This window comes from Dama dama, chromosome X, assembly GCF_033118175.1.
Source record: "Dama dama isolate Ldn47 chromosome X, ASM3311817v1, whole genome shotgun sequence".
NCBI classification, from domain to species: Eukaryota; Metazoa; Chordata; class Mammalia; order Artiodactyla; family Cervidae; genus Dama; species Dama dama.
Genome location: NC_083714.1, coordinates 7,725,925 through 7,750,065, shown reverse-complemented (window position 1 = coordinate 7,750,065; position 24,141 = coordinate 7,725,925). Strand labels below are relative to the sequence as shown.

At 58.2% G+C, this 24,141-nt stretch overlaps 2 protein-coding genes across 2 annotated transcripts; one reads left to right on the top strand and one right to left on the bottom strand.

The window, feature by feature from the left end:
- The first annotated feature begins 876 nt into the window (after window positions 1–876).
- Window positions 877–17,184, top strand: PLXNA3 (plexin A3). Its single transcript, XM_061136282.1, has 33 exons — window positions 877–953; window positions 2,714–3,334; window positions 3,699–4,238; window positions 4,838–5,020; window positions 6,852–6,980; window positions 7,051–7,151; window positions 7,435–7,558; window positions 7,643–7,799; window positions 7,877–7,976; window positions 8,133–8,247; window positions 8,365–8,565; window positions 8,739–8,835; window positions 8,967–9,157; window positions 9,237–9,382; window positions 9,472–9,592; window positions 9,697–9,833; window positions 9,921–10,091; window positions 10,468–10,561; window positions 10,654–10,893; window positions 10,972–11,115; window positions 11,195–11,429; window positions 11,516–11,658; window positions 11,760–12,016; window positions 12,122–12,188; window positions 12,282–12,428; window positions 12,526–12,685; window positions 12,787–12,890; window positions 13,091–13,187; window positions 13,414–13,604; window positions 13,909–14,078; window positions 14,602–14,814; window positions 15,023–15,173; window positions 16,148–17,184. Exons 2-33 carry the CDS (start codon window positions 2,741–2,743, stop codon window positions 16,241–16,243), a joined length of 5,616 nt encoding a protein of 1,871 aa, XP_060992265.1. The 5' UTR covers window positions 877–953; window positions 2,714–2,740; the 3' UTR covers window positions 16,244–17,184.
- A 1,161-nt stretch (window positions 17,185–18,345) lies between these two features.
- On the bottom strand, window positions 18,346–20,274 carry LAGE3 (L antigen family member 3). The gene is made up of 4 exons (XM_061136918.1): window positions 20,260–20,274; window positions 19,295–19,674; window positions 18,842–18,970; window positions 18,346–18,688 (listed from the first exon to the last, which is right to left on the bottom strand). The coding sequence occupies exons 1-4, from the start codon at window positions 20,272–20,274 to the stop codon at window positions 18,574–18,576; spliced, it is 639 nt and encodes a 212-aa protein (XP_060992901.1). The 3' UTR covers window positions 18,346–18,573.
- Between the last annotated feature and the right edge of the window lie 3,867 nt (window positions 20,275–24,141).

Here is a 24,141-nt window from a genome sequence, read left to right as displayed (position 1 = left end):
GTGAACTGATGGCTGGCTAAAGGGTACATAGAGATTTATTTTGGGGGTGATGAGAACGTTTTGGAATCAAACAGGAGTAATGGTTGCCCAACTTTGTGTGAATATATTAAATGTCATTGAATGTTACCCTTTACATGAGGGACTTACATGATAGATGAATTATAGGTCAATAAAGCTGTATAAAAAGAAAAGGAAAAAGGAACCAAGGGACTGAAAATCTCCAATTCAGGGCCACTGGGGACGGGGCCAGGTGGTAAAAGCCGACAGCCTCAGTCCTCGTGGGTGTTATCAGACGCAGGCCCTCCGGATTAGTGGACCTTCTCCGGGAGAGTGTCCTGGGTCAGGACCGCGAGTCCCGGGCTGGTGTGTGCCTGTAGGATCCTGACCGGAGTGCGGGGTGGGCGGGGACGGGGCGGGGAGGTTGCTGCGAACCGGCAGCAGGTGGCCTTGGGCGCGCCTCCGAGCGCCCGGGAGGCGTCTGCGCGACCCCGAGGCCCGCGCGCACCCCTGGCCCGAAGGGGGTGTGGCGCGGGCGCGCGTGGGTCCCCAGGTGGCGGGAGGCGGCGGGCGGAGGGGCGCGCACCCTGGACGCGGCCATTTCGCGAGTGGAGGGGAGGGTCGTATCGCTGCGGGGGGGTAGGGGGGAAGCCCAGCCGCTCGCCGGGGGCTGGAGCTGCGCCACTGGGCCTCTCTTGTGGCTCGGGGAGAGGCAGGCCACCCCCGGCTGCGAGCCCTGACGCTCGGCCCTCCCTGGGCACCCCTGCCCGGCGCGGTGGTACGGTCCGGATTTAAAAGGCCCCGGCGGCCGCGGGCTGGCCCCAAAGTGTGGGCGGCGGCGGCAGCGGCGCGGGCGCGCGGCGGCGGGGGCGCGCGAGCGGGGCGGTGTGGGGCTCGAGGGCGCGTCCACGTGGCCAACGGGCGGCCACCCGGAGCCGGCGGCGGCGGAGGGACAGGTAGGTGCCTGCCACCACCCCCCGCCCCCGCCGCCCGTGCGAGGCCAGCCTGCTCATCTGCCCCGGGGTCGGGCATCCCCGGGGGTCGCCTTGGCCTTCCAGGGGTCGGGCCCTGCCCCCGCCTTCTCCGGCGCCCGCCCGACTGGTCCTTCGTGCTCGGCGCCTCGGCGGCCAGCCCCCTACCCGTGGGGACCCTTTGTGGTGGAGAAGCAGCCCCGGCGCCTCCGTCCACTGGTGGGGTGGGCGGCGGGGGGGGGCGGTATCCCTGGTTGGGGGCAGGGCAAACCGGGCCGGCAGAACCGTGTGGGGCATTGGGGAGCGGGTGCGGGAGCCCCGTCTCTGCCGGTGTCTGCCCGCATCCTCGGGCTCCGCAGGGCTGGCTCAGAGAGGCTCGGTTGACCAGAGGCTCCCGCTTCCAGGCTGTGCTTTGGAGCGGGCATTTGGGCTCCACAGCGTGCCTCTCCAGGTATCCCTCCCGATCCGTCCCGTTCCCCTTCTTAGGCTTGTATTCCCGTGCGCTGCGGAGGAGGTGAGGGTGGCATGACGACCCCCCCCCCTTCTCCGCCCTCCTTTCTTCTCCAGCTCTGGCATTCAGGGTCCAGGATGCGGACCTTGACAAAAGAGCCTGGGAGAGCCGAGCGGTCTTGAGCTGAAACTTAGCAGTTCCAAGCTGGGTCTGCTCCTGGTTCTGGCAAATGCAATCCCCCCCACCCCGTTTCTTCTGGGCTGCCTTGGTTTGGTTCCTCACCACCCCCTCCAAGGTGGGGTAACTTGTGTCTCTCTTGGGGCTTGGGCACCGACAGGGGGGCCCTGAGCCCTGCCCTGTTGGCTGCCACGCCACGGCTCTGCTGTCTTGGCTGCCTGGAGCTGGGTGTGGCCTTGGGGTGAAGACCCAGCCAAGCCCGGTGCTGCTCCTGGGGTCCCCCGGTTTGTCTCGCCAGAGTCTCAGCTGTGTTTGCCAACCCTGCCTCTCCCCTCACCAGCTACCGTCTGGCTTTGGAGGGGGCTGCGTGCACCCCTGCCCTGGGCATCCATCCGGTTGTGCCTGGGCAGAGCCTGATGTCTGTCTGTCTCTGTGCATTGCTGCGGGGGCCGGCACCACTCGGCTTTTGTGTGGCAGCTTGTAGCCCAGATCGCAGGCTCCCGGTCAGCCGGCAGACAGAGGCCCTTGGGGCAAGGAGGCAGCCGGGGCGCGGAGGGTGGATTGGTGTCCCTGGGTGCTGTCTGGGCTCAGGCTTTGATGCCTCAGACCTCTGATGTCCTGACACCCCAATGTCCCATTTGCCATCTTTTTCTCACTCCCTTGTCTCCTCCCTGCCCCCCCTCCCCAACTAGGGTGAGAGGCAGCTCCGTGGCCTTGAGTGGCCCGTGGCTGGGTTGCGCCTGTGTGTGGCTGGCCACCCTCGGGCCTGGGATCTGCTGTTCGGCTTCTCCTTCCTGGAGGGCCTCCCACCCTGCCTCTCCCAGCATCTGGCGCCTTGGCCCGCTTGGGTGTGGCCCAGCTGAGGCGAGGCCTCCCGGCTGCTTGCCAGCAGTGGGTGGGGGGTGATTGATGGCCCCCAAGCCTGCCTGTGCTTGTGGCTCCCTTGTGCACCCTGGCGGACGCCCCTCCTTTCTCCCAGCTGGGGCTGCCATCTGGGGCCCTGGTGCGGTGGCAGGTGACCGGCCTCCACCCTCTGGGCCATGGTTCTGGGCCGGCCGGAGGCCCAAGGCCAGGCCGGGGGCTGGGCCTGTGACTGGCCCCTGCTGTCTCTCTCCAGGCCCACCCCCCAGGACAGCCACCAGCCATGCCCACCATCTTCATCCTGCTGTTCCTCCTGGCTGCCGGGCGGGCCCTGGGCAGCCGCAGGCCCTTCCCTGCTTTTTCAGTGACGGACACCTCGCTCACCCACCTGGCTGTGCACCGGGTGACCGGGGAGGTGTTTGTGGGCGCCGTGAACCACATCTTCAAGCTGGCACCCAACCTGACCGAGCTGCGGGTCCATATCACGGGGCCTGTCGAAGACAATGCCCGCTGCTATCCCCCCCCCAGCATGCGTGTGTGTGCCCACCCCCTGGCTCCCGTGGACAACGTGAACAAGCTGCTGCTCATAGACTATGCGGCCCGCCGTTTGGTGGCCTGTGGCAGCATCTGGCAGGGTATCTGCCAGTTCTTGCGGCTGGACGACCTCTTCAAGCTGGGTGAGCCCCACCACCGCAAGGAGCACTACCTGTCAGGGGCCCAGGAGCCGGACTCAATGGCTGGCGTCATCGTGGAGCAGGGCCAGGGGCCCAGCAAGCTGTTCATAGGCACGGCTGTGGATGGCAAGTCCGAGTACTTCCCCACCCTGAGCTCCCGAAAGCTCATCCGGGACGAGGACGGTGTGGATATGTTCAGTCTGGTGGGTGAGCCCCACCCTTGGCCGTCAGGCGTCCCCTGCCCTCCCCTCCCTTTGCCCCCCTCTGGAGAGCCAGGCCCTGTGCCCTCCTGCCTCCACTGCATCCTGCCTCTGCCCCCGGAAGAGACCGGTTGGTCCCAGATGGGACAAGCTGCTGAGGATGGCACGGCGGGCCGGGTCATGGCTTGCCCTCTGGAGTCTTTCTGGCATGGGGTCCTGTGCATGCATGGGTGGGGGGTTGTGACAGAAGCCCCTTAGGGACCCTGTTGTGGGGTTGAGGCCAGGGCGAGTGGCAGGGGCCATGGATGGGGAGGCCACGGGTGGACCCTGGCCTCATCTCAGGCTCTCTCCCCCGCCTGTTCTGTAGGTGTACCAGGACGAGTTCGTCTCCTCGCAGATCAAGATCCCCTCGGACACGCTGTCCCTGTACCCAGCCTTTGACATCTACTACATCTATGGCTTTGTGAGTGCCTCCTTTGTGTACTTCCTGACGCTGCAGCTGGACACCCAGCAGACACTGCTGGACACAGCGGGCGAGAAGTTCTTCACGTCCAAGATTGTGCGCATGTGCTCAGGAGACTCCGAGTTCTACTCATACGTGGAGTTCCCCATCGGCTGCTCATGGCGCGGCGTGGAGTACCGCCTGGTGCAGAGCGCCCACCTGGCCAAACCCGGCCTGCTGCTGGCCCAGGCCCTGGGCGTGCCGGCTGACGAGGACGTACTCTTCACCGTCTTCTCTCAGGGCCAGAAGAACCGGGCCAGCCCACCGCGGCAGACCATCCTCTGCCTCTTTACCCTCAGCAACATCAATGCACACATCCGGCGTCGCATCCAGTCCTGCTACCGTGGGGAGGGCACGCTGGCGCTGCCCTGGCTGCTAAACAAGGAGCTGCCCTGCATCAACACTGTGAGCCCCTGCCCACCCCCCCACCCCTCTGCAAGGCCCTCTGCCCCTTCCCGGGTCTGCGGGGCCAGCCCTGGTGGTCGCCTAGCAGCCAGTAGGCTGCTGGCCTGTCCCAGGCTCGACAGGCCCGCTCACCTGAGAGATGCTCCTCTGGACCATCTCGGGAGTGACAGCTTAGCCCAGAATCCCCCACCCCCTGTGATCCCCTCCCTTCCTTTGCAGATTCTCTTTCCTCGCCAGCCTGCCTCCCTGCCAGTCCTCTGGGTGGGCACACTCTGTTTGTGGACCACTCCCTTCCTCTTCCTGCCCCTCTGTCCCCAGCTGGCTCCTCCAGCTCTATCTTGCGGGTGCCCCCTCACATTCTGCATCAGTGGCAGCCTCCCAGGCCTTGCTGTCTACTCCCCACTCCTGCCTGCTCGCCTTCCTCCAGCTCCTTTCTCATCCCCCCATTTCCTGTGGGGTCCTGGGACTAATGGTTGGTTGGTCTTGGCTAGCAAGGAGTGAGTTCTGGGTCCTCTTCCCTGCCACAATGTGGGATCTCGCAGCCGACGTCCAGTGGGTGCCCATGAGCTGACCTGTGTGCACCCCTCCTATTTCACCAGCCCATGCAGATAAATGGAAACTTCTGTGGGTTGGTGTTGAACCAGCCACTGGGCGGCCTACACGTGATCGAGGGGCTGCCCCTGCTAGCTGACAGTACCGATGGCATGACCAGCGTGGCCGCCTACACCTACCAGCAGCACTCTGTGGTCTTCATTGGCACTCGCGGTGGCAGTCTCAAGAAGGTGGGCACCAGTCTGTGGGCATCAGGGCAGGCTGAGATGCAGAATGAGGGGTGGGGATAAGACTGTGCAGGCAAGCCCTGTGCGCCCCTGTGCCACCCACGCTCACTGGTGCCACTGCCTGTTGTGGCCTGAACCACTGGCTTCCTGTGGCTGACCCAAGCCTCTGTCCTTATCTCTGGGCTTCCCTGCCAGGAGAGCAGGAGCCATCATTGCTGGGTCCTCCTTGAATGAAAAAGGAAAGGAAAGTTAGTTGCACAGTTGGGTCCAACTCTGCAATTCCACAGACTGTAGCCCACTAGGTCCTCTGTCCATGGAATTCTCCAGACAAGAGTACTAGAGTGGGTTTCTGTTCCCTTCTCCAGGGATCTTCCTGACCCAGGGATTGAACCCGGGTCTCCTGCACTGCAGGCAGATTCTTTACCAACCAAGCTACTAGGGAAGCCTCCTTGAATGAATGAAGGAACAAATGTGAACCTGACTGCCTTTGCCATCTTGTCCCCTGATAGGCCCAGGGGTTGCTTCTGTTTTGGGGCCGGGAGCTCTGAGGTTTTCTAAAGGGACAAGGAGCCAGACCAACTACCAGCTTCTCCTCATGCTCACCTGGGAGATGTGGGCCGTTCCTAGGGAGGTCTGGAGTGTCCAGGGAACTCTTGGGGGCCTAGTCTACTCCTCTCCAGGTCCTTTTTGTTACATTTCTCACAGCTTTATTGGGGTATAACTCCTGTGTCACACTTCTACCCTCATATAAAGCATCTCTGTGATTTTGGTACATTTGCAGAGTTACACTGGCATGAACACTACTTCATTCCAGGGTATTGCCATCATCCCAAAAACCCCTTCCCCTATAAATCTCATCTTTTCCCCGTGCCCAAACTCTACAGTTACAGTTCAGTCACTCAATCATGTCCGATTCTTTGCGACCCCATGGACTGTAGCATGCCAGGCCTCCCTGTCCATCACCAACTCCTAGAGTTTACTCAAACTCATGTTCATTGAGTTGGTGATGCCATCCAACCATCTCATTCTCTGTTGTCACCTTCTCCTCCCACCTTCAATCTTTCCCAGCATCAGGGTTTTTTCCAGTGAGTCAGTTCTTCGCATCAGGTGGCCAAAGGATTGGAGTTTCAGCTTCAGTATTAGTCCTCCTAATGAATATTCAGGACTGATTTCCTTTAGGATGGACTGGTTTGATCTCTTTTCAATCCAAGGGACTCTCAAGAGTCTTCTCCAACACCATATCTCGAAAGCATTAATTCTTTGGCTCTCAGCTTTCCTTATGGTCCAACTCTCACATCCATACATGACTACTGGGAAAACCATAGCTTTGACTAGTCGGACCTTTGTTGGCAAAGTAACCTCTCTGCTTTTTAATATGCTGTCTAGTTTGGCCATAACTTTTCTTCCAAGGAGCAAGCATCTTTTAATTTCATGGCTGCAGTCACCATCTGCAGTGATTTTAGAGCCTGAGAAAATAAAGTCTGTCACTGTTTCCATTGTTTCCCCATCTATTTGCCATGAAGCGATGGGACCAGGTGCCATGATATTCGTTTTTTGAATATTGAGGTCTAAGCCAGCCTTTTCACTCTCCTCTTTCACTTTCATCAAGAGGTTCTTTAGTTCTTTGCTTTCTGCCATAAGTGTGGTCATCTCTGTCCCCTGTGAGCCTTTTTGGACTGGCTGTGACACCCCCAAGAGCCTCTAGGGGGCAGCCTTGGTGTCATCCTTCCCCGTCTGTCTATGATGGGACAAGGCTGGGCCCCTGGCTGCCGAAGAGCCTGCCCGGGTATGTGGGCTGCTGCTGTGGCATCAGGTGGCTGGTCTTGTGGCCCAGGTGCGGGTTGACAGCTCTCAGGAGGCTCACCTGTACGAGACGGTGCCTGTGGTGGATGGCAGCCCCATACTTCGTGACCTGCTCTTCAGCCCTGACCACCAGCACATCTACCTGCTGAGTGAGAAGCAGGTGGGCCCGGGGCAGGTGGCGGGGTGGGCCGGGGGTAGGGCACGGCACGTGCTAACTCAGCTGTGCCCAGGTGAGCCAGCTCCCGGTGGAGACTTGTGAGCAATACCTGAGCTGCGCGGCCTGCCTGGGCTCGGGGGACCCACACTGTGGCTGGTGCGTGCTGCAGCACAGGTGAGGACCTGCCCAGCTCTGCCCATAGCTGGGGGCCATGGTGCCCACCCTATCCCATGTGCCTACCCCAACAGCTGTGGCCTTGTAGCCTCCCTCTCCCTCCTGTCCAACTTTCTCCCACTAATGAGCAGAACCTCTGGCCCGAGTGACATCTCTCAGGCCCTCGGAGATGAAGCCGAGGCATGTGGTTGCCTGGCACCATAGGCTGGGCCGGCTGCCCCCTCGTCACCCCTTCCTGGCCCCCAGGGCAGCTGTGGGATGGGCCTGGCCTGACCCCACACAGGTGCTGCCGCCAAGGGGCCTGTCCAGGCGCCATGGCCCCGTATGGCTTCGCCGAGGTGCTCAGCAAGTGTGTCCAGGTGCACGTCTGGCCCAACAACGTGTCAGTGACATCACCCGGGGTGCAGGTGAGGGGCATGGTGGGGACATGGCAGGGGTGTGGTGCCCACATGCTGCAGTGGACCCTGCTCCAAGCCCTTGGCTTCCTGCAGCTGACCGTGGCCATGAGCAACGTGCCAGACCTCAGTGCGGGCGTGAGCTGTGCCTTTGAGGAAGTGACCCAGAGTGAGGCCGTCCTGCTGCCCTCTGGGGAGTTACGCTGCCCCTCACCTTCCCTCCAGGAGCTCCGGGCTCTCACCCGGGGGCATGGTCAGTGGCCGGGGCTGTGGGGGGTGGGGGGTGCTGTCTGTCCATGGCTCACACAGGGTGCCGTGGGCTCGCTGCAGGGGCCACCCGCACTGTGCGGCTGCAGCTGCTCTCCAAGGAGACTGGCGTGAGGTTTGCTGGGGCTGACTTCGTCTTCTACAACTGCAGCGTCCTCCAGTCGTGAGTAGTAGCTCGCCTGCCCCCTGGTCCCCGCGTCTCTGTGGCTCGCTGTGACGTGGGTGCCTTTTTCCTTTGGCTTCCCGTGTGGCCCACGCAAGGGACAGTGAAGGTTCCGGCTTGGTCTCCTCTGTGATTTCTGAAGCCTCTCCCCTCCAGGTGCATGTCCTGCGTCAGCAGCCCTTACCCCTGCCAGTGGTGTAAGTACCGCCACGTGTGTACCAGCCAGCCCCACGACTGCTCCTTCCAGGAGGGCAGGGTGCACAACCCTGAGGTGAGGCGGGCACTGCACGCGAGGGGGCCAGGCTCCCTGCAGGCTGGCCCCTGGCTTTGCCACCCTCCATCTTGGGGTTTTCTCAGAGCCTCCTCAACGCCGGGGTTTTCCCCTCAGGGCTGCCCTGCGATCCTGCCCAGCGGGGACCTCCTGATCCCGGTAGGCGTTGTGCAGCCCCTCACCCTGCGGGCCAAGAACCTGCCGCAGCCTCAGTCAGGGCAGAAGAACTACGAGTGTGTGGTCCGCGTGCAGGGCCGGCAGCAGCGGGTCCCTGCTGTACGCTTCAACAGCAGCAGCGTGCAGTGCCAGAACGCCTCGGTGAGGCCCACCCCACCTGTCTCGGGGGTTCAGGCTGTGCCCAGCAGACTCTTCAGGAAGCCTCAGCTCATCCTGGCAGAGGACCTTCTGAGTCTCCTCCTGGGGATTCCTGAGTAGGGTGGGGGGGTGGCCTGCGCACCTTCATGAGGGTCACACAGGTCCTTCTCCCCCAGTATTCCTATGAAGGTGATGAGTACGGTGACACTGAGCTGGACTTCTCTGTGGTCTGGGATGGCGATTTCCCCATCGACAAGCCTGTTACCTTCCGAGGTGAGCAGCGGGATGGGCTGAGGACCTCACTTCCTGGGGCAGCATAGGCACAAGCTGGGGCCGGGGTCCCGCAGGGGGACCCTTCATCAGGGCCGGTAACTGCTCCCCAGCGATGCCCTCTGTGCCCACAGCCCTCTTGTACAAGTGCTGGGCGCAGCGGCCCAGCTGTGGCCTCTGCCTCAAGGCTGACCCCCGCTTCAACTGTGGCTGGTGCATCTCGGAGCACAGGTGCCAGCTGCGGGCCCACTGCCCAGCCCCCAAGACCAACTGGATGCACCCGAACCAGAAGGGCGCTCGCTGCAGCCACCCTCGCATTGCCCAGGTCGGTCTCCCCTCCACCCACTGCCCTCTGGGCACCCGCCAACTCAGCTTACCCTCCCGCCTCCCATCCTGCTCCACAGATCCACCCAGTCATGGGGCCCAAGGAAGGGGGCACCTGGATCACCATCGTGGGTGAGAACCTGGGCCTCACCTCCCGAGAGGTGGGCCTGCGGGTGGCTGGCGTGCGCTGCAACTCCATCCCTGCCGAGTACATCAGTGCTGAGAGGTGAGTGCAGCCCAGCTGGTGGACACCAGGCCTCATCCCCCACTGGGGGCTGGCCTCTGGGGCCTGACCTTCCCTGACCCCACCCCCAGGATCGTCTGTGAGATGGAAGAGTCACTGGTACCCAGCCCTCCACCGGGGCCCGTGGAGCTCTGTGTCGGCGACTGTTCGGCTGACTTCCGCACGCAGTCTGAGCAGTTCTACACCTTTGTGGTGGGTGGGGTGCATACCCGTTTCCTCTCCCATCGCTTCCTGGGGGTAGTGTGCAGCCTGGCCCCCCACTGCCTTGCCCTGCCCCTTAGGATCTCTTCTCCTAGACGCCTACTTTTGACCGTGTGAGTCCCAGTCGGGGCCCGGCCTCCGGGGGCACACGGCTCACCATCTCTGGAAGGGCTCTGGATGCCGGCAGCAGGGTCATGGTGACCGTGAGAGATGGCGAGTGCCAGTTCATCAGGTGGGTTGTTTGGGAGCTGGGGCCTCAGGCCGGCAGATGGCAGGCAGCCCTGGGCCACCCTCTCCAAGTCCCCACTTGCTGATGCAGGAGGGATGCTGAAGTCATCGTGTGCATCTCGCCTGTCTCCACCCTGGGCCCGAGCCAGGCCCCCATTACACTGGCCATTGACCGTGCCAATATTTCCAGTCCTGGTGTTGTCTACACTTACACTCAGGACCCCACCGTCACGCGCCTCGAGCCCACGTGGAGCATCATCAAGTAAGAGGGGAGGCTGGGGACCAGGTCTCTGAGCACCAGTCATAAAATTCCACCCTCTCTGAGCCTGAGCCCTCCTCAGCAGAGGGGAGCCTGGTTCCTCCATGACCACATGGCAGTTGGCACCCACTAGGTGACCCAGGGTTAGGGAGGCTCCAGGGCCACTGGGTTGGGAAGGTCCCCTGGAGAAGGGAAAGGTTGCCCACTCCAGTATTCTGGCCTGGAGAATTCCATGGACTATATAGTCTGTTGGGTCACAAAGAGTCGGACACGACTGAGTGACTTTCACTTCACTTCCACTTCCAATGGGGAAAGTAGAGAGAGGGCCACATTCGGGGCAGTTGGGAGGAGCCCTGAAGTCCCTCACTCCTGTCCCTAGTGGAAGCACTGCCATCACTGTGAGTGGGACCCACTTGCTGACGGTCCAGGAGCCCCGGGTCCGGGCCAAGTACCGAGGCATCGAGACCACCAACGTGAGTGCCAGCTGCGCCCCCACCCCCATCCCACCCTGCCACCCTGCCTGCTGTGGCCTCAAGTGCTGGACTGCTTGCCTTTGTCCCCACAGACATGCCACGTGATCAATGACACTGCCATGCTGTGTAAAGCCCCTGGCATCTTCCTGGGGCAGCCCCAGCCACAGGCCCAGGGCGAGCACCCGGATGAGTTTGGTTTCCTGCTGGACCACGTGCAGACCGCCCGCTCCCTCAACCGGTCCTCCTTCACCTACTACCCCGACCCCAGCTTTGAGCCTCTTGGTCCCTCTGGGGTCCTGGACATCAAACCAGGCTCCCACGTAGTGCTAAAGGTGCTGCTGGGGCAGGAGCGAAGGGCAGGAGGGACAGGGTAGGGGGGAGCCCTGGCTGACTGGGGTGTCCATGTGCAGGGCAAGAATCTGATCCCCGCAGCAGCTGGCAACTCCCGCCTCAACTACACGGTGCTGATAGGGGGCCAGCCATGCGCGCTGACAGTCTCCGACACACAACTCCTCTGCGACTCCCCTAGCCAGACGGGCCGGCAGCCCGTCATGGTGGGTACAGGGCAGGGAGGCCACCAGGGCAGCCTGGGGCAGGCGTGGGGCTCACCTCACCATGCGCCCGTCCCTGCAGGTGTTGGTGGGCGGTCTGGAGTTCTGGCTGGGAACCCTGCACATCACAGCCGAGCGAGCGCTGACGCTGCCGGCCATGGTAGGGCTGGCAGTAGGGGGCAGCCTCCTGCTGCTGGCCATCACTGCTGTACTGGTTGCCTACAAACGTAAGACTCAGGATGCCGACCGCACACTCAAGCGGCTCCAGCTCCAGATGGACAACTTGGAGTCCCGGGTGGCCCTGGAGTGCAAGGAAGGTGCCTGTGTGTAGGTGGGGTGCGGGGCAGGCCGCAGGGGCTCCCCACTCCTGCCCTGCTCACTCTGCCCCACCGGCCCTCCCCAGCCTTTGCTGAGCTGCAGACAGACATCAATGAGTTGACGAACCACATGGATGGCGTGCAGATCCCTTTCCTGGACTACCGGACCTATGCTGTGCGGGTGCTCTTCCCGGGGATCGAGGCCCACCCAGTGCTTAAGGAGCTGGATGTGAGTTCCACCCCGTCCCATATACTCCCCCCGCATTGTCTGCCCTTGCCCTGTCATCTGCAGGGTCACCTCTGCTCTCTGAGACGCCCTGTTGCCTCCAGACCCCCCCCCATGTTGAGAAGGCCCTGCGTCTCTTCGGGCAGCTGCTGCATAGCCGCGCCTTCGTGCTCACCTTCATCCACACCCTGGAGGCCCAGAGCAGCTTCTCCATGCGTGACCGGGGCACTGTGGCTTCCCTTACCATGGTGGCCCTGCAGAGCCGCCTCGACTATGCCACGGGTCTGCTTAAGCAGCTGCTGGCGGACCTCATCGAGAAGAACCTTGAGAGCAAGAACCACCCGAAGCTGCTTCTGCGCAGGTACTGGGTTCCACCCCCCAGCCCCCAGGCCAGCCCTGTCCTGGCCACGCCCCACCCCTTGGGAGGCCCTTTCAGGCCAGGACCCCAGCACCCCTTTCTCTCCAGGACTGAGTCAGTGGCTGAGAAGATGCTCACCAACTGGTTCACCTTTTTGCTGCATAAGTTTCTGAAGGTGCACATGCTCACAGGGCAGGTGGTGGGGGCGGTAGGGTGGGGAAGCTGCTGGCCTGCCAGCAGTCAGCTGTATGCCTGGCCCTGCCTCCAGGAGTGCGCGGGGGAGCCGCTCTTCCTTCTGTACTGTGCCATCAAGCAGCAGATGGAGAAGGGCCCCATCGACGCCATCACGGGCGAGGCGCGGTACTCACTGAGCGAGGACAAGCTGATCCGGCAGCAGATCGACTATAAGACGCTGGTGTGTGGGGTTCGGGGGGGTGGTCAGGTGGACAGGGTGTCAGGTCTGCGGGGAAGCCTCACCTAGGACCCACCCTGTGGCCCCCCCACCCTCTCAGACCCTGCACTGTGTGTGCCCGGAGAGCGAGGGCAGCGCTCAGGTGCCTGTGAAGGTGCTCAACTGTGACAGTATCACCCAGGCCAAAGACAAGCTGCTTGATGCTGTGTACAAGGGCATCCCTTACTCCCGGCGCCCCAAAGCTGAGGACATGGACCTAGGTGAGGCCCCTGCCTTCTCCTCCTAGCCCCCCCGCCCCGCACCTCCTGGTACCATGGCTGGTGTTCATGATCCCCCCCACTGAGCTGTCTGTGGCCCACAGAGTGGCGCCAGGGCCGCATGGCCCGTGTCATCCTCCAGGACGAGGACGTCACCACCAAGATTGAGTGTGACTGGAAGAGGGTCAACTCGCTGGCCCACTACCAGGTGAGGAGCTGGAGGGCCGGCCACCCATGACCAGTGCTCCTGTGGGGCCGCGACCCCGTGCTAGCCCCTCCCCTCCATTGCCCCCACAACATAGGTCCTCCTCTGGGAGGTGTGGGAGCTGCCCCACATACCCCCACAGAGTTGGCCTCTTGGCTTCTCAGCCTCCTGCATTGCCCCCTTTCTGTCACTGGTATCTGCAGGTGACAGACGGTTCCTTGGTGGCGTTGGTGCCCAAACAAGTGTCAGCCTATAACATGGCCAACTCCTTCACCTTCACCCGTTCCCTCAGCCGCTATGGTAAGTATCCTCGGTGTGGTGGTGTCTGCTGGCCTCGTGCCCTTCCAGGCTGTGTCGGCCATGGTGGGGAACCCTTGCTCTGGGCAGGCAGCCTTCCTGGACCCTGCCCTCAGGAGGTCTGGGCTCTTTAGAGCCTAGAAGTGTGGGGCTCCTGGGATAGAGGGGGTGAGAGCCATGGTGATGGCTGGCCCACTGGCCTAAGGGGGCACACCATCCCCTGCCCCAGAGAGCTTGCTTCGCACGGCCAGCAGCCCTGACAGCCTCCGCTCTCGGGCGCCCATGATCACCCCGGACCAGGAGACAGGAACCAAGCTGTGGCACTTAGTGAAGAACCATGACCACGCCGACCACCGAGAGGGTGACCGTGGCAGCAAGATGGTCTCAGAGATCTACCTGACGCGGCTGCTAGCCACCAAGGTGCGCCTGCCCTGTGCCATCCTGGCCTTAGTGCGGGTCCCTTCTGTCCTGGACTTGGCGCTCAGGCTGGCCCCGGCTGCCTGGGGAAGGGGCCACTGGATTGTTCCAATGCCAAGGGGCTGTCTTAAGGCCTTGGCTATGGGAACTACCACCCTGAGGTCAAGGCCAAGTCTATCTGAGGGATGTTGTTAGCCGGGCAGAGAAGTCCTACTCGCTGTCAGGCCTCTCCATCCCCATCTGTCCTGCTGTGGGAACATTTCCCCCTGGCTCCCTGTCAGCTGGTGCCCTTGCTGTGCCCCTGCAGGGTACACTGCAGAAGTTCGTGGATGACCTCTTTGAAACCGTGTTCAGCACAGCACACCGGGGCTCAGCCCTGCCACTGGCCATTAAGTACATGTTTGACTTCCTGGACGAGCAGGCCGACCAGCGGCAGATCAGCGATCCCGATGTGCGCCACACCTGGAAGAGCAACTGGTACCACTGTGTGCTGGCCCTCCAGGCCAGGGCTGGGTGGGAAGAGGAGGCTTGGCTGGTACTTGGGGACCTTGGTCAGGGTGACAGTGGGGGCTGGGGGCTGGACTGCTCATCCCAGCAGGGGAGGATAGTGGCCTGGCATCGATGGTGCCACCAAGTAGGGAGAGCAAGGGTCTGTCACTCTGCCAGGGGTTTGGGCGGCTGGGATGCAGATAGTGCTGCCCGAACTCAGAGGTGCCCTTGACTGACTGGGCCTGGCTGCTCACCTGGTGATACCACTGGCACAGTGCAGAGATGCTGGAAGCCTGGTCCAGGGGGTGAATGTGTGTGTGTGTGGGGAACATTGAGATCACCAAGGCCAGAATGCCATTTCCTCTTACTTCTCACTGCTTGAAGTCAGGCCGAAAATTAAAGGCCGCTCTCAGTGTGTCATCTTGCCGCCTGTGGGCCTGTGGAGGTGAGCAGACAGGAGGGTGTGGCATGGGGAAACTGGGGAGCTGTGGGCCTTTGTCCCTCTGTCTAGCCTGCCCCTGCGCTTCTGGGTGAACGTGATCAAGAACCCGCAGTTCGTGTTCGACATCCACAAGAGCAGCATCACGGACGCCTGCTTGTCGGTGGTGGCCCAGACCTTCATGGACTCCTGCTCCACGTCGGAGCACCGCCTGGGCAAGGACTCGCCCTCCAACAAGTTGCTCTATGCCAAGGACATCCCCAACTACAAGAGCTGGGTGGAGAGGTGGGCCCCAGTGTGTGTGGGTGGGGGGCCTGGACACCCACAGGACATAGCTACTGGGTGAGAGGGTAGAAGCTGGCCCTGCCCAGGCTGGCTCATATTAATGAAGGGCCAGCTTCAGGAAGGAGTCCCAGAGGCTGGCCTGGCAGCCAGGACAAGGGCTTTGACTTTTGCAGCAGATGCCAGCATGACTTCTTCGGGATCCCATTAGGTACTACCGGGATATAGCCAAGATGGCATCCATCAGTGACCAGGACATGGATGCGTATCTGGTGGAGCAGTCCCGTCTCCATGCAAGTGACTTCAATGTCCTGAGTGCACTCAGTGAGCTCTATTTCTACGTCACCAAGTACCGTCAGGAGGTGCGTGCCACCCCCGCAGGCCCCTCGAGTTTGAGAGTGCAACCAGTGGCAAAAGCAGGGGCATGATGGGAGTCAGGGGTACCAGCTCTTGGATTACTCACAATTCCTCCCACAAACAAGCCCTCAGGATGGCAAACGTGACACTCTCTGTAGATGTGGGGAGGTGAGGGCCCCAGGAGAGAAGCTACTGGCTGAAGCACCAAGTTCTGGTTGGGAGAAATTAAAGGGCCAGGAACACAGTGGGGGCCAGAGGTGGGCAGGGTCAGGCCACCTGCCTGATTTGTGCCTGGAACCTTAGTAGACAGGGAAGCCAGAGGGTGGGCTTCAGGACTGGGCTCCTGGTTGGAGATGAGAACCGGTGAACCTCAGCTGGACACGGGCCTGAGAGCCCTGAGCCTGGAGGAGCTTACCGAGGGGTTCCCCGGGCAGCTAGATGGACCATGGCCCAGGCACTGAGCCCTGGGGTCCTGGGACACTCTGACACGGCAGAGCAGAAGGGGAGCTGGCTGTGGAGTCTGAGGAGGGTCGGGAGGGACACTCCCCCCCAAGTGACACACGGGCCTGGATCACATGCGTGAGGACCCCCCGCCAGTTGTTAGGAGGAGTAATGGGCTATCGGGTGCTGCCCATGGTCAATGGAGATGAGGCCCGAGAAGGCCTGCTGCTTTGGATGGGAGAGGTCTAGGGTGGGATTGGGGGTCTGCAGGGGACGGGAAAGGGAAGCCTTGAGTCCACATCACCCCTGGACAGGGCTGCATGCTGGCCGTGGAGAGGAGGGACGAGAGTTGTGCGGTTGGAGGAGGATTTGGGGTCAAAGAGGGGCTGTTCGAAGGCCACGTGCCCAGGGTCCTGGCCAGCAGGGAAGGACACCCTGAGGCCTGAGGGAGGGGAAAGCTTGCCCCGAGGAGCAGGGGGCTTGGCTGGGAGGAACGGCCTGCTGCCCCTGAGAGCCCAGCTCGGGGCCTGTTTCACAGGTTCTCAGCGCCCTGGACCGAGATGCCTCTTGTCGGAAACACAAGCTGCGCCAGAAGCTGGAGCAGATCATTGGCCTCGTGTCCAGCAACAGCTAAGGGCGGCCGACCCGGAGAGAAGGGCGCATCTCAGTCCTGAGGCAGTCTCCCGTCCAGGGGGCGTCTCGGGCCTGGGTCCCAGGCTGAGCCCCAGATCAGGTGGCACCGGGCCAAGACACCCCCAGCACAGCCCGGGGCCCTTCATTAGTGCCTTGCTTTGGGCCCTGCATGGGGAGGGGGTGACCGGACCAAGCCCCCCACCACAGCAGCAGCAATACCCCCACCCTCCCCCTGCCCTCCTGCCCAGTCTGGTGATCACCCCTTGCTATTTATGCCCCAACCACCTATTTATTTAATTTATCTCCACTCACCTCTCCATCTGTAAATAAGCATTCCCCCTTACCCGCCCCCCCTGCCCCAGATGTCCCAACCTCACTCACCTCCTCTCCTTGAGTCCTCCTGGCTCCCCTTGAGACAGGGTCAGCCTTGGCCTCACCTCTGGCCCTGCCCCTTCCCCTGGCTGCCCCCGCCCATCTCCAGAAGAGGACCTGGACACCAGCAGCACTCGGGATGGGCAAGGCACCAAAGGTGCCCTCAGACTACGGCACTGCAGCTGACACAGAAGCCCGTCCAGACTTCTCGGGCTGGGCCTGGGCCTCCTCCCAGGCCGTGTTCTCTGAGGCCTGGAGAGCTTGAATCAGCTCCTGCCAGGGCCAGACTTGGGCCTGGGGGCACCAGACTCTGCTCCTCTGGGCCCTGCTGCCAAACTCCGTCTGTGGGGTCTGCACGCCCCCCGGACCACTCACCCTCCGCTGCCCTGCCCTGTGCACACGCTGAGGGGCAGAGGTGGCAGTGCCTTACTCCTTTGTTCTTCTGCCTCCTCGGAGGAACCCGGCCCTGGTCCATGCTCCTACAAACCCAATTTGCCCCCCTTTTCTTTTCTGCATGAGATTTTCTTTGACCCTGTCATTTTTTTTCCTAATTAAATGTTGGGAAACAGAGTTGGCGTGTGGCTTTGTTCTCGGGGCAGGTGGAAGCAGGTGGGGAGACTGTCAGACTCTGCTTGAGCTGGATGCCATCTACGGGAGGAAAAGTGACTCCTTGTGGGGTTTCTGAGGATCTGAGGTGGTCCAGGGCGGCCATGCCCAATCCATCAACGAGGCCGGGTGGCTCCACCTTTAAGACATGTTCAGAAGCTGCTCCCTTCTCCCCACCTCCACTGCCCCTGAGTGGTCTAAGCTGCCCTTGTCTCTTGCCTGGATGCCAGTCTCCCCATTTCTGCCCTGGCTGCCCTCAGCCTCTTCTCACCATGAGAGGCACCAGGACCCTGTTAATAAACATGGTGGCCCTTGTCCCCACTCTGTTCAAAATGGTCCAGGGCTTCATGGCCACCAAACACCTTTATGTCTGCCAACTCTTTCCTGTCCCGAGTGCGTTGCAGTCATTGTGCCCCTGTGCAGTGCTGAGTTCCTCAATTGTGTCTGACTCTTTTCGACTCCATGGACTCCCACCAGGCTCCTCCGTCCATGGGATTCCCCAGGCAAGAATTATGGAGTGGGTTGCCATTTCCTCCTCCAGGGGATCTTCTGGACCAGGGATCAAACCCTCATCTCTTGCACCTCCCACACTGGCAGGTGGATTCTTTACTACTACACCACCTGGGAAGCCCCTAATGGTGACACTAATGTGGGGGAAACCAGAATTCTGGTGGGAGGGTATTTTATAGAGAATAATTTCACATACTTCAGATTGAGAGCTTTAAATATTTAACTAATTCTACTTCTTGTAATCTTAATCATTCATGCAAAGATCTATATACAAGCATTCCACTGAATCATTACCTATAATACGGCAAAGACTGAAAATAGTTTAAACATTCAATAATGATTTTGAAGAGTTTTTAGAAAAAAGTTCATGTTAGATGAGAAATACCAGGAAAAATGCTAAACTTGCACAATATCAAATATTATTGTTACATGTTTACTATGTAACTATAAAACTCAGAAAATGCTCCAAAATATTGACAGTAGCTAATAACTGAATGAGACAGGACCTATTCTCCTCCATTTCTTAGATTAGCTTCACTTACACTGTACTACTTGACTATCTGAATCAGAGAACCCTCCAATCTAAGGACAAAGGCAAGAATTTTGAGGGTGCTATAGTTGAAAATAAACTCATCATACGTCAATTTTATTTTCAGTAGTTAAGAAACATTTAAGCACCAAACAATGCAAATGGACCTTGAGCACCCAAGGGCCAGTACAGGCAAAAGATGAGGTCCCCATAATAACTTGGCAACTAATGCAGGAATCACTGCCCTAGTAAGGATGCACTGTCTAGGAAGGGCCACCAGGTCAGACCTTAACCCCCCTTTCCCTAGCCCTGGCTTAGCGGGCAACAGGGGGCCCAAAGCGCTGCATGGTTCGCATCACCAGAGAAAGCTGGTCCAGAAAGTTGACAATGGAGATTCGAAGGAGGCGGCAATCTTCAGCTCTCCAGCAGCTGAAAGTGACAGAAAAAGAAAATCAAGGTGGAGATGGGCCCAGCGCACTGCATCCCCTCCATAAACGCAGCCCTTGAGTGTGTCCAAATAGAGCATACCCGGCGAGCTTGGTCACTTGCTACCACTTCCAACCAGCCCCTTTTCCAACTTACACCGCTAGGACACTGCCGCTCACTGTGAGCTCCTTCCCAACCGCCCCACGGTGAGGTTCGGCATCTGGGGCCAGGGACCCACGGGCAATCTCTGCCTCCAAGGCGGACGGGAAAGGCACGTTTAGGGTGCTGATGGAGACTCGGTTAAGGTACCACCCACAAGGATTTGGAGCTCTGGGCCTTGTCTCAGAACCGCTTCCAGCCCCTCCGGGTCACTCGTAACCCTAACCCAGCCCAGCCACCCCGTTGCCCCGTGATCCCATTTCTCCCCCCGACCCAAGCCACCCCGGCCCATCCCCGCCTCCAGTCTCCCTTCAGCTCTCTATTCTCTGCCCGCCCCAGGCACCCCGGCCATTCCACTCCCCAACAGCCCCTGACCCGCCGGTCCGTTTGTCCCACCTCCCACTGCAGGCAGCCCCCAGCCCAAGCCGCACTGCCCCTCGAGTAGGATACAATACGCATGGTCGGCTTCCCGGCCTTTGGGCCGGGGACCACGGGTCTCTGCCCGGCCCCAAAGAGTGCTGGGCCGGCGCGACACCCGGAGCTCCGTGGTCTGCAGCGGAAGCAGCACCCGCGCTGCGGGGTCCACCCCGGCAACCCCCGACACCCCGGCGGCCCTGGCTTCCCGCGCCACCCGCCCGGCTGCCTCCGCCTGCGTCCCCGCCTGCCTCCTGCATGGCTGCCGTGCTCCGCCTCCAATTCCACCCACGGGCTCCAGGGCTCGGCGTCGCCCGCCCTCTCCGCAGGCGGCTGAGAAACTGCGGCTCCTTCCTGAAGCGCCGACCCCGCCCCGCCGCCGGCCCCGCCCCGCGCGTCGACCCCGCCCCACGCGCCTGCGCAAACAGGTCCGGTGGAGCCGGCAGGCCGAGGTGGGGGTCTCCGTTGGCCGCACAGAAAAGAGTCTCCCTTCCACAGTTCAGGGCTTCCCTTGTAGCTCAGTGGGTAAAGAATCTGCCTGCCATGCAAGAGAGCCGCGTTTGATCCCTGAGTCAGGAAGATCCTCTGGAGGAGGAAATGGCAACCCACTCCAGTATTCCTGCCTGGAGAATCCTATGGACAGAAGAGCCTGGGGGGCTATAGTTCGTGGGGTCGCAAGAGTCGGACACGACTTACTGACTAAACCACAGAGTCGGGCACGACTGAGCGACTAACACTTTCTTTCCTACAGCTCGGGCCATTCGCAAACTGTATGACTCGATTTTCGCTTCCCTTTTCTGTTCTCCTTCAAGTTTTTGACAGTAACCTTATATGGCATTTTTAATCAAAAATAAGTTTTTTGTGACATGAGATTTCTGATGGTGATAGGCCTGTTAGTTTTCTGTTTTCCTCCTTTGTAATCATAAGGAAGGGCATAAAGGTGAAGTAGATTATCAAAGCCTGTTGGATCACCCCTCAAAATCCATCCTGAATCAGCCTACCCTCTCCTCCTTCATTGCTAGTCTCCACCGGTGGCCACCCTATCTCCCTGAACTCCTTGAAAAGCTTTCTTTTTTCACATATAATTTCATTTGTTTTTGACTGTGCTGTGTCTTCCTTGCTGTGAGGGCTTTTCTCTAGTTACAGCAAGCGGGCTTATTGCAGTGGCTTCTCTTGTTGGCGGAGTTCAGGCTCTAGAGCGCGTGGGCTCTAGAGCACAGTCTCAGTAGTTGTGGTGCCTGGCTTAGTGGTTCCCAAGCATGTGGGATCTTCCTGGATCGGCGCTTCCAAGTCTCCTGCATTGGCGGGCAGATTCTCTACCACTGGGGCTTCCCTGGTGGTTCAGATGGTAAAGAATCTGCCTGCAGTGCAGGAGACCCAGGTTCGATCCCTGGGTGGGGAAGGTCCCTTGGAGAAGGGAATGTCTACCCACTTCAGTATTCTTGCCTGGAGAATTCCATGGACAGAGGAGCCTGGAGTGGGACACAACGGAGTGACTACTACTTTCACTTTTTTTTTCACCAGGGGAGCCCCTTGAACAGCTTTCTGACTAGTTTTATTCTATGCTTGCTCCTCTACATCCTGTTCTCCACAGTAGAATCAGTTCTTAATTTTTTTCTTAATTTTTAATATATATCACATCATATCATGTCCCTTTTAATATATATCACATCATATCATGTCCCTTTTAAAGTACTAAAACAGTTTCCTATTGTCTTTGAAACCAAAGACAAACTCCTTCCTGTAGCTTATAAAAGGCCTGTGTGACCCGGCTCAGGATTCCTCTACCTGCTTGCTTCCCTACTCTGTGCAGCCTCTAGGGACTTCTCTCTGCTCTTGACTAAGGGTGGCCTGCCCCCATCCCTTTGGACTTACTTTTCCTTTTTGGAAGACTGTCTCCAGACATTCCCGTGGCTGGCTCCTTCTTGTCATTAAGATCTAGTCTCTGGTGTCAACTCCAAGAGGCCTTTGGGATCACCAATCTAACATACTACCCCCAGGCACTCTTCATCACATTTGCCCATTTCAGTTTGCTGTATTTCTAATAATCTGAAATTATAAGTTTGTTCACTTCTATACTGTCATTGTATTGTCTCTGATATCTTTTCTGTGTAGTTTATGCAGTAGGTGGTTTGTTTCTTGTTGGATGAAACAGCATTATGTGTGCTCAGTTGTGTCTGACTCTGTGACCCTATGGACTGCAGCACACCAGGCTTCCCTGTCCTTCACCATCTCCCGGAGTTTGCTCAAACTCATGTCCATTGAGTCGGTGATGCCATCCAACCATCTCATCCTCTGTCACCCCCTTCTCATCCCCTCAAAAACTCAGTGTCTTGGGCCTAGCAATGCCACATGTACCAATTACTTCACAAATATGAAACAACATATACACAAAATTACTTCAGTTCAGTTCAGTTCAGTCGCTCAGTCGTGTCTGACTCTTTGAGACCCCATGGACTGCAGCACGCCAGGCCTCCCTGTCCATCACCAACTCAAACTCATGTCCATTGAGTCAGTGATGCCACCCAACCACCTTATCCTCTGTTACTTAGCGTAATGTAAATAGTAATAGAAAACTATTGGACATGGACTTGGTGTCCACGTCCATTGGACTTCCCTGGTGGTCCAGTGGTTAAGAATCTACCTGCCAATGCAGGGACATGGGTTCGATCCCTGGTCTAAGAAGATTTCACATGCTGTGGGGCAACTAAGCCCGTGCTCCACGACTACTGAGCCCCTGTGCCACAACGACTGAATCCCACGCACCCTAGAACCTATGCTCCACAACAATAGAAGCCATGGTAATGAGAAAGCCTTGCACTGTAACTAGAGAAAGCCCACGTGCAGCAACAAAGACCCAGCAGAGCCCAAAATTTTAAAAAAGAAAAAACAACTGGACGTAACACATATGTCCATCAGGATGGAATTGGTGAAATCACTTGTGGTTCATTCATACAACAGTCCTAAGCAGCAGTGAAAAACAATGAAAATCTCTAATGAAAAATGAAATAAAAAAAGAAAAATGAAATGATTTCCAAGATATATTGTTATGTGGGGAAAAAAAAAAAGCTGAGTGCAAACGACCTGTGCACACACATTCACAGATACACATGCTTATTGGGAAAAAAATAAAGAGGACAGAGAACCCTGAAACTAGTGAAAATTCTCACTGATAGGGGGTTGAGATGGGTCTAGGATTTCTTGTAAAATATTAATATCTTTTTGTGTAGTTTTGACTTTGAACCATAACATATTTTATATGTTCAAAAACACATTTGAAAGAGGGGGAAAATGCTAAAACGGAATAAAAACAAAAGTAAGTGAGCCTAACTGCATATCCAGTTAGTAACAAAGCCATACAGAGAAAATAAGTCAGGAAACTTTCAAACTCACTCTCTGACAGTGCTTCCTTTATGGGATATATTCTAAGGACAGAAAGAATCAGCTTTATTCTCAGTATGCATGTTGTTGGTAATGATAGTCCTGAGGTGATTGTGAAGCTACTTTGGGTATACTGCAAGGTAGACTGTATCTACTAGAAGAGATGAGTAAACATATCCATATACTCTTTTTGTTGTTGTTGTTGTTAGGAACATCAATGTGGAATGAGGGAAGCTGAGATATAACTGTGCTACCAGACTGGAATTGGGGATCACAGTATGAATTCTTAAAAAAATAGATTGCTTAGTTTTGTCCAGTGAGAGTCTAGAAGCAATGACACTCCAGTAGCAAAGAATGTTCCCTGTACCCAGAACTTGGTTCTCAACACCAGTCTCCACTAAAAGGAACCAGAGCTCCTTGGAGAAATGGAAGATTCTAGGTATGGGTCAGGAAAAAATACAAGAGGAGCCTGGAGCACCTTGTAGTGTCAGAAAGGAAGGATATGCTTGAAAAGGAAAAGGATGAGGTATATGAAAGAGACATGGAAGCCAACTGGAAAGAACCAAAGCTAGAACAATTTGAGCACCCAAAAGGTTATTAAACTTTTTGGAGAGGAGGCACCAGGGAAGGTAATATATATGCAGACATTATGTATATATTTCAATCTGGAGGGGATGCACACATGGGTGTATTCACTGTAAAATTCTATTGAGCTGTATATTGATGACTTATGCCTATTACTGTATGTATGCTACAGTCCAGTAAAAACTGTCTCCAAAATGACACTCTTAGATTCTAAGTTATTGAATAAAAAAAAAAGTGTCCACCGTGACAACTAAGAAAAGACAACAGGGAAAAGGGAAAGCTCTTTGTAGAGAAATGCCAACTAGTAATTGTAGAAAGCAAGAAAGCACAAGAAAATCACCATTTTGCAACCACCAGTGCAATTCATCCAGTTGAACTGATACAGCTGGGGAGCATCCTTGGGTGGTAAGACCATGAGAGGGAGGTTGTTGGGGAAAAGAGAGTCCCTGGGTCTCAAGATATCACCCAGATGACCTGTGCGTTAGGAAGGGAGAAGGCAGCTTTACAAGGGAGAGACCGAGTGATCAAACCGGGCCTCCCTCACACTGTGTGTGGAGGGACACAGCCTGCCCTGGGTGGCCGCTCTCCTCAGAAAGCCTAAGCTGAATCTAACCAGGAGGGAAGGAGGTGAATCCAGACCCTGGGACTTGCTATGAGGCCAGTGCCCTGGACTCTTCCAAAAGCATTGTTGCCTGATGGCCCATGGACAAGGGAGAGTTAGGAGAGGCGAAGGTGGCCTCCCACTTCCTGTTGTCAAAAGCCTGACCCAGTGGTGTTGCCTTTCACCTTGGGCACATGGGTGCCAGGCAGGAAGGAACTGTGTCTTCCAGTCCCCATGCCACCGACATCACAAGCACTAAAGGGGTGACAGGAGGTGTCTGCAGGGAAGCCGGGCACGGCTTCAGAGTCACAACCTA